Genomic DNA, 14,404 nt, shown 5'->3' on the forward strand with positions numbered 1-14,404 from the left:
ACTCTATTCAGGGACACAAGATCCCCAAATCAAGCTCTTCTTGAATGAGAATAAAACCCCTATTGATGTTTGTATAGCGGTTGGTCTTTAATATAGAGATTCCTTATAACAGCTGCTCATTGAATGTTATCTTTTCCAACCGATGTCTTTCTTCGAAGTCTTTGTCATCGGTTCCCATGCCTTCGGAAATCACCCAGCAACGGTCACATGCTTGTATCCGGTGCCACTATTTGCTGACTCGCTACTTACTTATCTTCAGTTTCATGTGTTATCCCATTATTTGTCCAACTGTCGTTAACCAATTTTACCCCATATAATCGATTTGTCCCGGAGAATGTCTCGAAAACTCTAGAATTAGTTTTCAATCGTTAGGGACTCATGACTTGATTGCGAGTTTAGCTTATGAAACGTTTTGATATTTAACTCATAATTCAGTTTTCGTACCTTAAAAATTGAAGACTTGATTTACCTTTATTAATATGTTGATTTCAGTTGAGACTTTCAATTAGCTAGTACAGGTTCCCTCAAATAACTACAGTTTGATTGTCAATTACGTCCCATCCCAATTTGAGGGTGTGACATGAAATAAGCATTTCACGACGACACATAGTCTTTCAACTAATATTGAATTTTTTAAAATTTTGATATGAGTATCTCTTAATTAGTTTTCATGTTAAGCCAAACTAAACTATTGAAGTTGAAACATAATGCCAAGCGAGGTTGTTAAAATCATTTCGATTTGACAGCTCTTATAGAATCCTGTAACATTATGTTGCTAATTAAATACTCCCGATAAAACACCCAAACGTAATTGTACGAATTATTAGCAGCTGGGACCCACAAAACAGTAGGTTGAAATAAAGCAAAAGACAATTATTACTAATAACAATTGTAGCGAAGTGACAAATAATTTTTATCTTTAATAAAAAATCTTGGATCAAATTTTGGGTATGAAGTCCCTTTTTTGCGAATGCTTCGCCCCTATTGTGAGATTTTTCGGTATAAATTTGAATTTAGTGGAATCCGACCTATAATATAAATAAATAAATAAATAAAAGAAAAGGACAAGTGCAATGTGAATCTACAGTTGAAAATCAGTAAGGATAGTACAATCTGTTAAGTTGATGACATGACAGAGCAAAGAAATAATTAAGGTCCAGATAAATATAAGGGAATCTCATGAAACACTTGAGCCAGTTGGGGAAATTTTAACTGAAAAAATACAAGTACAGCATGTGGACAATTGTTTAGTTAGAAAAAAACAACTTCATTACTATACTGAGTATTCTCTTTTTTGCATTTTTGAATTGCAAGTGCATTTTGGCATCACCTGTTAACATTGTCTACTTCTATTTGGGAATCTTTGCCAAACTTTTGATTCATAAAATCTGGTGATACTTTCATAGTACTTGAAAGGAGTACAGGTTGTATAAGGCATAAACTTTGAGCATATATAAAAGGCTTATAATATTTTATAAATTTTCACCCTCTCAAATCAATGCCAATACTTACCTTCACCTAATGTTAGTACCAAGATGATACATTTGGTGAACATCGGACGCAAGAAAGTATTTTCTGACTATACTCAAATCTCAAGAAATGGCAGTTGGAATTTACGAGAAGCAAATTAAAATTTTCAATTATTTTAAAATAAATTCAAATAATTAAAACTATATAAAAAGTATCATATAAAAATAGAAGTATCTTTGCTAAGATGAAATAAAAGGTGGTTGTAATTTGTGGAGTTTGATTTTAAATAAAGTTGGATAACTTTAAACTTCTATTGGACTTGCAGTCATTATCAAAACGTCAGGATAATATAGGATAAGAAGAAAATGACACATTTTATCTCATTCATTGTGTTATATCTTTATCAAAGATGTATCAAAGTATAAGTCCTTTGGAGGTCACACTGTTGCTTTCTTTTCTCCTAAAACAAGAAAAACAAATTGGTGCAGGAGGCTTATTTAGAGGGAACGATCTTCTACATACTCACTTAAAATTTAAACAAAAAAAATATTCTAATAAATATTTTCAATATTATTTTCACAAATCTCCCTTGTTATGAAAGAGTCATTATTAAAACAAAATTTGTAATGAATTAACAAAATTAAATCCTTTCTTTGTTATATAATATTAGAAACCTCCATAAAAAAAAAAAAAATAGGAAAAAAAAAACATGACATCAATTTTAAAAGTGATTGCAATTATTTTGTATGACATCAATTGCTTCTGAATATTTTAAATAATTAAATATTTTAATTAATTGCATAAGACTTAAATTGATATTAGCATACTGGATACTCGTTTTATTACCATAACCATTTGATTAAAACCATTCAGATACTCAGAATCTCAAAGTCACTTGAAATCTGGATTCTAATGGGATCCAACAACTAACGACCAACAACAATCCAGTAAAATTTTCATCAGAACAGCGATCGTAAAAATCCAACAACAATAAAGGGAAAATACAGAGAATCCCAACGGAAAAATAAGATCCAACCAAAAGATTAGGAACAACACCAAAATTTTTCAAATACTAAAGTCAATATGAATATTTCATTAACTCAAACTATTTTTTTTTCATCATCGTCATAATAATGATAATAATACAATAACACTCATCTGCCTCTCTGTCACCACCACCAAAACAAATATTAATTGTTTGGGGAAAATAGCACTAACTAACCTAAAAAAAAAAATTCACCCACATCTCATTGGAACCCAGCAAAGCTTCAGAAATTAAATTCTGGGTTCAAGGATGGTTGAAAAATAAGAAAAATAAAATAAACAAAAATGAAAACTGCCTAGGTCAGATAGCTGTGGACCCCATTTACCAATCCACCACCATTTACAGTAATTAAAAAAGAAGAAGAAAAAACCGAACCCGGCCCTGGGCATTTGTTAGAATAAATAAAAAGCCGTTTAAACCCTAGCATTCTGCAGAAGAGGAGCAAAACCATGGGAAGCAGCTTCTTTGCAAGACTGATCTAAAGATTCAAACCCCTCTTCAGAAATCAGTTTAACAAGCTCATCCAAATCCAAATGACCGAACCGCTCCTCATCCCGGTCCAGTAACCTTAAAATCTCCGAAAAGTAGTCGACTTCACAAGGCAAAACTAACCCACCCGTACTCTGGTACCCAAATTCCTCCTCTGCCTTGTCGAGCAGCGAGATGAACACGGGGAGGTTCAAGAACCGGGTCGGAATCACGAACCGGAGGCGTTCTGGCCCCACGTAAACCGCCAATGATCCTGAGGGCGTACGACGGTCCGAACCGGATAATGCCGGTTCGTCTGAATCGGATGAGGAGTACGAGAGGACACCGCGGCGCTTAAGGGACTTGTTTTTCCAACGTTTGACGACTTGTTTTAGCCTTACGATTTGAGTAATCATGTTCCCTTTCTTAATGGCGGAAGCCATTGATTAGGAATGAAGCTTTTGCTCTTTTTTTTCTCTTTCAAATATTTTGAGAGGTGAAGAGAGAGAGGAACTTTGAAGAAGAGGTGTTGGAGATTATAAAGGGAATTAAAGACTTGTGAGGTGGCTACAAGGGGTATAGGGGTGGTGGGGGCTAGTGGGGGAGGGGTATGTGGAAAAAGTGCATACTAAATTCCACTGAGTTGTTTTGTGAGTCCGGAACTCAATTTGTGGTTCTTTTTGACAAGTAGGACGGAAATAAGTATAAAAAAAAGTGACTTATTTATGTATAACGCTCTTTTAAAGAGCGCTATACATTAACGGACGTTTTGAACGTTAAGCTATAGCGCTCTTTAAAAGAACGTTATACATATATAACGCTCTTATAAATTGCGTTATGCCTAGACTGATAAGACAGCTATGCATAGCGCGGTATATAAAAGTGCTATATATATATAGCGCTGTTATAACCGCACTATATATAGATAAAAACAATCCCCTTCTCTTCTTCCCCACGATTAAAATCAGGAGCCCAGAACCCCCCATTTTTTGAAAAAATCTTTAGCAGGACCCCCCCCCCCCCAAATTTGTCGATAAAAAATTCGAGTGGACCCCATATGTAAAAATTGAGAAATCATTATTATTTGTTAATAAAAATGTTAATAAATTACTTTTACTGTTTTATATGTATTTTCGTGAATGTTTTGTGATTAAAATATATTTGTTGATTTTATCTAGTTTAGATTATTTATTTGTTTAAAGACTAGTAATATAGTGCCCTTTTAACTTAGTAAAATGTAGATCCTTTTAGCGTAGTATCCCTATTATTTAAGTATATCTTATACTGATAGATCAAACACAAACTATGTCCAATATACAAAAATTAATTATTTAATTTACAAACAAACATATAAAATTATGAAACTAACATGTAAAATAATAAAATTGACACACATAAGAATTAAAGATAACTTGGTGCTACTGGGCCTCAAATATCGAGCCTGGAACCCATAAGTGAATACTCTGTCCAATTAAATATTGTATAATTATAAAAAATAATTATTTAATTTACAAAAAAAATATAAAATTATGAAACTAACATGTAAAATAATAAAACTAACACATACAGGAATTCAGGATAGCTTGGTACTACTGGGCCTCATATATCGAGCCTGGAACCCATATGTGAATACTTTGTCCAAATAAATATTGTATAATTATAAAAAATTAATTATTTAATTTACAAAACAAACATATAAAATTATGAAACTAACATGTAAAATAATAATACTAACATATACAAGAATTCAGGATAACTTGGTGCTACTAGGCCTCAAATATCGAGCCTGGAACCCATATGTGAATACTCTATCCAAATAAATATTGTATAATTATAAAAATTAATTATTTAATTTATGAAACTAACATGTAAATGTGATGACCCAAAATGTTATCTTTAAATTTAATAAGTAATTATGTATTCTAAGATCTCGAAAAGTACCATTTATCATTCTTCGACTTGCGTGCGCAGTCCGTATAATTTTTTGAAAAGTTTTTATGTGAAAAATGAATTAAAATGTGAAATAGAGCTTTAAAACTCAACTAAGTTGACTTTGGTCAACATTTTGAGCAAACAGACCCGGATCAGTATTTTGACAATTCCGGTAGGTCCGTATCGTGATTTGGGACTTTGACGTATGCCTGAAATCGAATTTCGAGGTCCCTAGCCCGAGATATGGAATTTTGATGAAAAATTAAAAGATTGAAAGCTTAATGATTTTTAAGAAATTACAGATGTTGGATTTATTGACCTCGGGTACGTATTTTGGTTACGGAACCCAGTATAGGTCCATTATAATATTTATGACTTGTATGCCGAATTTGGTGAGAATCGGAGTTGATTTGACGTGATTCGAACGTCCGGTTGTAAAAATATAAGATTTAAAGTTTTCTTGGAAATTTCCTTTGATTTGGTGTCCGGTTCGTAGTTCTAGGTGTTATTTTGGCGATTTGATCGCGCGAGCAAGTTCGTATGATGTTTTAGGACTTTGGTGCATGTTTGGTTTGGAGCCCCGAGGGCTCGGGTTAGTTTCGGGTGGTTAACGGATCATTTTTGGACTTGAGAAAACTGCAGAAACCTGCTTCTGGTTTCCTTCTTCGCGTTCGCGAGGGGAGTCTCGCATTCACGAAGAGCAAATTGGGGCTGGTACATTTTGTGCTTCGCGTTCGCGACAAAGAGAACGTGGTCGCGATCTAAGCCTCGCGTTCGCGAAGGGAAAGGGGCTGGCCAGGACAATTGCCTTCGCGTTCGCGAAGACCAAGCCAGGCAAGCTTCGCGTTCGCGAAGAGTAAAAATTGGACAGCACAAATTTATGCTTCGCGAACGCGAGGCACCGACTGCGTTCACGAAGGGTAAAAATCCAAAAAACAGAACTTAAGTTCTGGAAATGGGGTTTCGACCCATTTTTAACTCTTTTTTATTTTTGAGCTCGGGTAAGGCGATTTTTGGGCGATTTTTACGGAAAAACATTGGGGTAAGTGTTCCTTATCCTATATTGATTATATTTCATGATTTCATACTCATTTATATCATGAATCCCTAAATTTATGGAAGAAAAATTATATTTTTATAAATTCTTCTAAAAACGAAAATTTAATATTTGAAGATCCATTTGATATCAGAATTGGATAATTTTTGTATAGTTGAACTCGTAGCGGAACGGGTGTTCGGATTTCGCAAGTTTTTCCGGAATTTGAGACGTGGGTCCCACTATCTAATATTTTAATAAATTTCGGATTTTTATCCGAAAAATTAGTAAATTCATATGGAATTAATTCCTATTATTCGTATTGAATGTATCGAATTGTTTGTGAATAGATTTGAAGTTTTTGGAGACAAATTTAAAAGGAAAAGTTGTGGTTGATTAATTGATTGAAATTTACAAAGCGAAGTAAGTGTCGTGGTTAACCTTGACTTGAGGGAATAGAACCCTTAAATTATTTGTTATGAGAGATGCATATGAACGACGTATAGGCGAGGTGACGAGTGCATATACGTCGGCAAATTAATTGTGTGCATAATTATTTGAAAATCCTAAATTTATTTTAATACATGTATTAATTGTTATAATAATTATTTCTCTCCTATTCTTTGCCAAATATTAATTTTTAAATTCCTGTAATAATTACTACATGCTTATTTGAATTATGTGCACTAATTGCTACTTGACATTTAGCATATTAAATATTAAATTGTCTATTTTCTCTCTGATTTTCAAAATAAATTGTTATTGCCATTGTTTGTTCATAAATAAATTATAATTATTGTGTACCTTGATACTTAATAGTTTCTCATTGGACGTGGTAGTTTTTGGAGTAATTTATATTTACATTATGAGCTGTTTAAAATTATATATATTGGGGGAACTGGTTGCACGCCGCAACGAAAAATGAAAGTAAATATATCTATATTGGGGGATCGGATTGCACGCCGTAATAGACTTATTTAAAAGTCAATATTGGGGGATCGGATTGCACGCCGCAATAGACTTATTTGAAAGTCAATATTGGGGGATCGGATTGCACGCCGCAACAGACTTATTTAAAAGTCTATATATATACTTGATTGAAATAAATATATGACAGACTTGATTAAAAGGAATATATTGGGAGAGTGGGTTGCACGCTGTAACAGAATTGAATGTGAATATATTGTGAGAGCGGGTTGCATGCTGCAACAGAATTGGTTAAAATAATAATGGATTATGACTGCTGAGTTAGCTTCAATTATTATAAATGAGTTACCTGATTTATTTCTACTATTTGTTGTTGTTATTAATATTGCGTACAGGTTAATGTAAGTGAACCGCCTTAGCCTCGTCACTATTTCGTCGAGGTTAGGCTCAGCACTTACTAGTACATGGGGTCGGTTGTACTAATACTACACTTTGCACTTCTTGTGCAGATTTCGGAGTTGATCCCAATGGCGTACCATAGACTTGCTCGGATTTCAGCTACTCAGAGGAGACTTGAGGTATAACTGCATGGCATTCGCAGTTCTGAAGTCCCCGTCTAATTTACTTTAGCTGTGTGTTTGTTTCCAGACAGCTTTATTTTATTAAGACCTTTATTTGTATTATTCTACAAGCTCGTGCACTTGTGACATCAATTCTGGGATGGTATTTAGACATCGTTATTTTTATGGATTATTCACTACATTTCAGACTTTACTTCCGCATTTGTTTCTTTGTTATTAATATATTTAAAAATTATTTTAAAAAGGATAATATTATTATAACATTGGCTTGCCTAGCAAGTGAAATGTTAGGCGTCATCACGGTCCGAAGGTGGGAAATTTCGGGTCGTGACAGTAAAATAATAAAACTAACACATACAAGAATTCAGGATAGCTTGGTGCTACTGGGCCTCAAATATCGAGCCTGGAATCCATAAGTGAATACTCTGTCCAATTAAATATTGTATAATTATAAAAAATAATTATTTAATTTACAAAACAAACATATAAAATTATGAAACTAACATGTAAAATGAAAAAACTAACACATACAGGAATTCAGGATAGCTTGGTGCTACTGGGCCTCAAATATCGAGCCTGGAACCCATATGTGAATACTTTGTCTAATTAAATATTGTATAATTATAAAAAATAATTATTTAATTTACAAAACAAACATAAAAATTTATGAAACTAACATGTAAAATAATAAAATTGACACATAAAAGAATTCAGGATAGCTTGGTGCAACTGGGCCTCAAATATCGAGTCTGGAACCCATATGTGAATACTTTGTCCAATTAAATATTGTATAATTATAAAAAATAATTATTTATTTTACAAAACAAACATACAAAATTATGAAACTAACATGTAAAATAATAAAATTGACACATACAAGAATTCAGGATAGCTAGGTGCTACTGGCCTCAAATATCGAGTCTGGAACCCATATGTGAATACTTTGTCCAATTAAATATTGTATAATTATAAAAAATATTTATTTAATTTACAAAACAAACATACAATTAATGTTGTATAACTTACAGTAGACGACATGGACGTGCTGCCTATGCATCCCGGACCTTTATGCGATGAGCTATTAGTGTTACAGGGCGATCATAGGTCCGCCCACGTATGGGAGGGAGAGTTACTGGCCCAGACTCTCAGCGCCAGGAGAGTGGACGACATGTGGGATTTTATGAGGGACAGAGATCTCCTTCCCCGTGTAGTCCAGCGCCTGCGGGTTACGGGCTTCTACAGGATTTTGGAGATCGTGGCAAACAACCTTGTATACATCCGGACTTGACTCCCATACCGTCATCTCACGACACTCTTTTACGCTGTACATTTTCGCTGCCCTGCTTAGGCGCGCTTTATCAGGAAAAAGCATGCACTTTGCCAGCACCGTTGGTCTAGAATCATCCCACATTGTTGTCCGAATTTCATCAAAATCCCTTGTGAGAGCATCCACATCCGGCATACTTGGTAAATGATCAAGGTAGGGAATATTCCTTGAATGTAACGGCACTTGGGACTCGTACACTCTTGGTCTAACGGGGGCTGGAGCATACTCCCTCGTCAAATCAGGTCCTTCATTCTCTTCCTCCTCATCACCATCCTCACGAGGGAAGGGTGTGTCGTCTCCGGAATCATCGGCATTATTGTCATAATCACTGTTCTCTTTCTCACTCTATGCATCTGCCAGATCCCGATTTAATATATCGTCTTCGGGCAATTGAGTCAGGACAGGTGGTTCAACTTGCTCGTTTTTACTGCATAAACAACAAAATAATAAGCTACTCAAATTAATAAATACTTTCCATATAGTTGTATCACTTCACTTACAAGTCGTAATGTGTTGACATTCCTTGATGGACATTATTCTGTTGGTGATGACTCTCGGATGGACCACTATGATTCAACACACCAGAACTACGCATATTCCAACTAGGCGTGAGTTCATAACTTGTAAAAGTCATATCTGGCCGGTACCCCCTGTGGAATATATGAGTGTTAATACAAATTCAATACAACAAAAATATACATCGTAACACTAAGGAAAATTGAAGTTTACCACTCGTCTTGTGGATTATGTAATGCAGGAGAGAAATTATTTCCTCGCTCCTCATTCGCTCGTGGTGATAAGTTTAAATGAGGCCAACCTCTTTTAGCCGGAACCTGTCCGGCAAAAACTGCTCCAGAATAACCACCCGACGACTGAGGGTTATCCCTATTATGCTCAAACTCATTATTGCGAACGTCTTCGACCTTGACGTATATTTTCAATATTTTTATCACAAGAAATTTCCGGTATTCATCCGGAGTCATCAAAAAATCCCTCAAAGTTTCATCATCATCGATGTTAAACTCAGCGTAACAAGCAACCCCTTGCGGAGTGACGGAATACGGATATCTTCCGGTTACTTTAAGGTTCACCGAACGTTTCCTCACACTCATTTTATTACATAACAACGATACCAATCTATCGTACTCCATTGTAAGTGGCAACTTAATATGACACTGTGGAGATAAACTATAGCTCACAGAGTAATTCGCCACCACAACCTCACCCCCCCAATATAATGAAACCCTTACTTTTTGCTCTTCAGACATTATGAAAAAATGCTTGAGAATTTAACAAGAAGAAAAATTTGAACTGGAGTTAGGAATATTTTTGAATGATTTTTTGTAAAATCCTAACACCTTTAAATAAGGCAATGCCTAGCTCGGGGGGCTGAATTTTTTTAGGTATAATGCTCTTTAAAGGGCGCTATACCCATTAGAATTATTGTTATGTCAGTTAAATGCATGAGACATATTGGTGGGCCCACAAAACAGGTATAACGTTCTTTAAAAAAGCGCTATACATCTATAAAACGCGATTCTTAATGGTGTTATATGTATAGCGCTCTTTTAAAGAGCGCTATACGTTAACGTCCAAAACGTCCGCTAATGTATAGCGCTCTTTAAAAGAGCGTTATACATAGAAAAGTCACTCCTTTTTTTTTTACACTTATTTCCGTTCTACTTGGCAAAAAGAATCACAAATAGGTTCTGGACTCGTTATTTTCTTGTGCTCATTTGATTTGACCAATATAGTCATCCAAACATATTACCTTACCAAAATCGTGAACTAGTTAGGGATTGTTTGGTTGATTGTATTCTAATAAGTGGATTGCCTTTTCTTAAGGTTTCGTATACTATTTTAAGTAATACGTAAATTGCTCAAGAAAAAAAAAATTAACCGGTTTAAAATCGTGGGATAGTTTGATTCTAGTATAATTAATAAAATATTAATATTTAGTCGTATAAAAAAGTAATTATTACATAATAATACTAGTAAAAGAGTAACACAAATATACTATGAGAAATTAGATTATTGCCCCACAAGTAAAATACAACTTAATTAGGTTCAACTTATATTATATGCATATCGTGGGGTTTCTAATACTAGCAAAAGAATATCGCAAATATATTATGAGAAATAACTAATAACGAAATGGAGAAAAATCCATTTATCATAGTTTGAGCAAAACCATCTAGATTGAGAAACAATTATTACACTCCAAATGAGATTACTACTATGCATATATTGGTGTTAATGATTATCGTACTCTAGTTAGGGATTGTTTGGTTGATTCTAATGTATAGTAGATCGCATTCTTTTAAGATTTCACATTACTGCTTTAAGTAATACGTGAATTGCTCAGGAGAATTTTTTTTAACCGGATTGAAATCATGGGATAGTTGACTCTACTATAATTAATAAAATATTAATGTTTAGCTAGTCATTTAGGAAAAGTAATTATTACATAATTAATGTAACAACCAAGTTCTAATCTATACTATATCTTAAGCATAAAAACGCTTAGAGAAATGATGTTTGTCTTTTTTCCCTTACAAATAAATTTTATGCTGGATAAAATTATAATTTAATTTAATTATTTCTCTAACTTTTAGGACTTTAAAATTACCTAAAATTTTGGTTATTATATTCTTCCTAACTTGAAATATGTATCTACTTGTGTAACGATATTAAATGCTCTTAATTTACTTTTATAAATGAACTACTAATATTTAGGAGTACGAGACCATTAATGAATTTTCCACTTCTATTCTCAAACAAAGAAGTTCAACTTTAAAGCCAATATAAACGAATAATAAAAGTTTAAAGTCAAAATATTATTTCCAAAAACACTAACAAATTTGGTGGTTTCAAATTATCCAAAAACAAAATCACCCAAACAAATCTGGTACTATCAATTTTCTTTTGCATGTTTTTGTATGGACAATTATCTATATATCCTATATAATTGTGGGAATGAGAAAGGTGATGTGGCATGTCTCTAATGTTAGGAATTACATTTATCTTTTTTCTACTTTTTTTTGATGTTTTCTCCAATTTTAATTGTTAAAAACTCAAAGTCACACCCCTTCATTAAACTCTTAATTACGCACGTCTCGGTTCAGTTAAGAAATCAAAGTCAGGCCCCTTCACTAATAATTACAAAATTCAAGCTTCAATTACAGTTATATGGTAAGAGAAAGACCCCGTTTCGAAAAAGGATTTTAATTGCAGTTTCATAGTAATAAAGAAAAGGCACCGTTTCAAAATCTTATATCCAAGACTTTTGAATTTTCAACTACCACATTTAAAGGTAAAATCATTCTTTACTATTTAACTTCCTCCATCGGTGAAGAATGGAAATACGCTTCTAATCTGTTCACCTTCTTTTTATCTTTTTTTCTAATTCTCTTTAATATTTTTTTGATTGTGAGATTGTTTTGATTTTTCACTAAAGAATTTTGCTTAATTATAATTAGTTTAGTGGATTTGTAAAATTTTGTAGGTGATGCTTTATTCAGATATTTTTCGGGTACCACTTACCTCATCATATAGCGCGCACAGAAAACATATTCGTAGGTGATGCACACTAATCTCAGTTTTATATTTTAATATTATAAATTATCTAGCTTGCTTGCCATGTTTGGGGTATTATTCAGGGGAAGAATTGAGAAAGGAATTCTAATTTTGTTATTGAAAATTTGAGGAAAAGTTTATATTTATTTTTTACGGTTATATGAGTTGTTTGAGTATATAATTGGAGAGGAATTCTACGTTATATTTGATTTTGTTTTGTCTTTGAGGTAAATTATTGGTCAATCCATTTCTTAACGTAAACTTATCTCCAATTTTTCATGCAACCAGTAACACATGTTAGTAGATTTCTTTCTATATATAGTATTCTTAAAATTAATATAATATTATAAAATACAAATATATATATATATATATATATATATATATATATATATATATATATATATATATATATATATATATATATATATATATATATATTATTTATATATATATTTATTTATTTATTTATTTGCAGTGGAAAACTTCTTGGTAGTTGATAGGGAGGATTTTACTAAGGGCTTATCCAATAAAAATCCCAGTTAATTAGATTAGTAAGGTACATGGATAATGTTGCGGTTGGAGATCAATATGCAAAAGATAAGATTTTTTAAAGAGAACTATTTCTCTGATAATTCATTGAATATGCTCTTGACATACAAATATGATATTATTTGAATAAAAATATGAGTTTGATGGAGATCTTTTATAAATGCACAATTATGAATGTAAGATTTATTTGAGGAATTCCTTTTACAATTCTTCATACTTATATTGCTAAGAATTTGACGGCATAGGGATGTAAGAGCGAATATTTTCTGCCATTGAGTACTTGATTATTTTCTATTTGAAACATTAATTTTCCATCTTGTTATCTTGGTGAATATTTTTTTAAGAAAACTTATAATCTTAAAGTCGATACCCGTTGCATGTGCCTACTTTTACTTAGGTACATTCTAGAATGAAAATAATTTTATAAATTTTATGTTGAAAATACATTTATTAATTCATATATGAAAAAAATATTTTAAATTTAAAGCTTTTGTTGCTTTTAGGTACTTTTTCTTATATATCTATGAGAATGGGAGAACGAGAGTTCACAGCATAAACATAGTTTGTTTTATGTAGTGCCGACAGAGGAATTTGATTCAGTGAAATTGTCCTGCAAATTTATACATATATTATAATGACCCAACCAGTCATTTTAATTTTTAGAACCCCGTTCCCTAAAAATAAAACTTTTCGTAGGTGCTTGTAATGATTTATGACTTGCGGGGATGGTTGGTTCGGGATTTGGAAGTGTTTGAGGTGAAACCGGAATACTTGGTTCCGTAAGTTGGCCTTAAAGTGCTAAGTTTGACTTCGGTCAACATTTTGAGAAAATGACCCCGGAATAGAATTTTGATGATTCCAACAGCTCCGTATGGTAATTTTGGACTTAGGAGCGTGTTCGGAATTTTATTTGGAAGTTTGTAGTTAAATTAGGCTTGAAATGGCTAAAACAAGAATTTAAGTTTGGAAGTTTGACCGATGAGTTGACTTTTTGATACCGGAGTCGGAATCCAATTCCGAAAATTTTTATAACTCCGTTATGTAATTTATGACTTGTGTGTAAAATTTGAGGTCAATTGGAGTTGATTTGATAGGTTTCGACATTGAATGTAGAAGTTGAAAACTCTTAGTTTTATTAAGCTTGAATTGGGGTATGATTCATGGTTTTAGCGTTGTTTGATGTGATTTAGAGGTTCGACTAAGTTCGTATGATGTTTTAGGATTTGTTGGTATATTTGGTTGAGGTCCCGAGGGTCTCGGGTGAGTTTCGAATGGTTAACAGATCAAAAATTGGAGTTAAAAAGCTGCTGCAATTTTTCCTCTTCTGTTGGACATTCTGGGTTGTGATCGAGCTCAGATATCAAGCCCAGGTATCGAGCCCAGATATCGAGCCCAGGGTTGACGAGGCACAGGCTCGAGCTTGTGTATCGAAGCCATGATCGAAGGTCCAGCTCGAGGGCCATGATCGAAGGTCCAGCTCGAGAGCCATG

At 33.2% G+C, this 14,404-nt stretch overlaps 1 protein-coding gene across 1 annotated transcript; it reads right to left on the reverse strand.

The window, feature by feature from the left end:
- Window positions 1–2,928: 2,928 nt before the first annotated feature.
- On the reverse strand, window positions 2,929–3,426 carry LOC104120067 (protein SMALL AUXIN UP-REGULATED RNA 51-like). The gene has a single exon (XM_009631749.1). It carries the CDS (start codon window positions 3,424–3,426, stop codon window positions 2,929–2,931), a length of 498 nt encoding a protein of 165 aa, XP_009630044.1.
- Between the last annotated feature and the right edge of the window lie 10,978 nt (window positions 3,427–14,404).

The sequence above is a fragment of the Nicotiana tomentosiformis genome, chromosome 11, assembly GCF_000390325.3.
Source record: "Nicotiana tomentosiformis chromosome 11, ASM39032v3, whole genome shotgun sequence".
Lineage (NCBI taxonomy): Eukaryota > Viridiplantae > Streptophyta > Magnoliopsida > Solanales > Solanaceae > Nicotiana > Nicotiana tomentosiformis.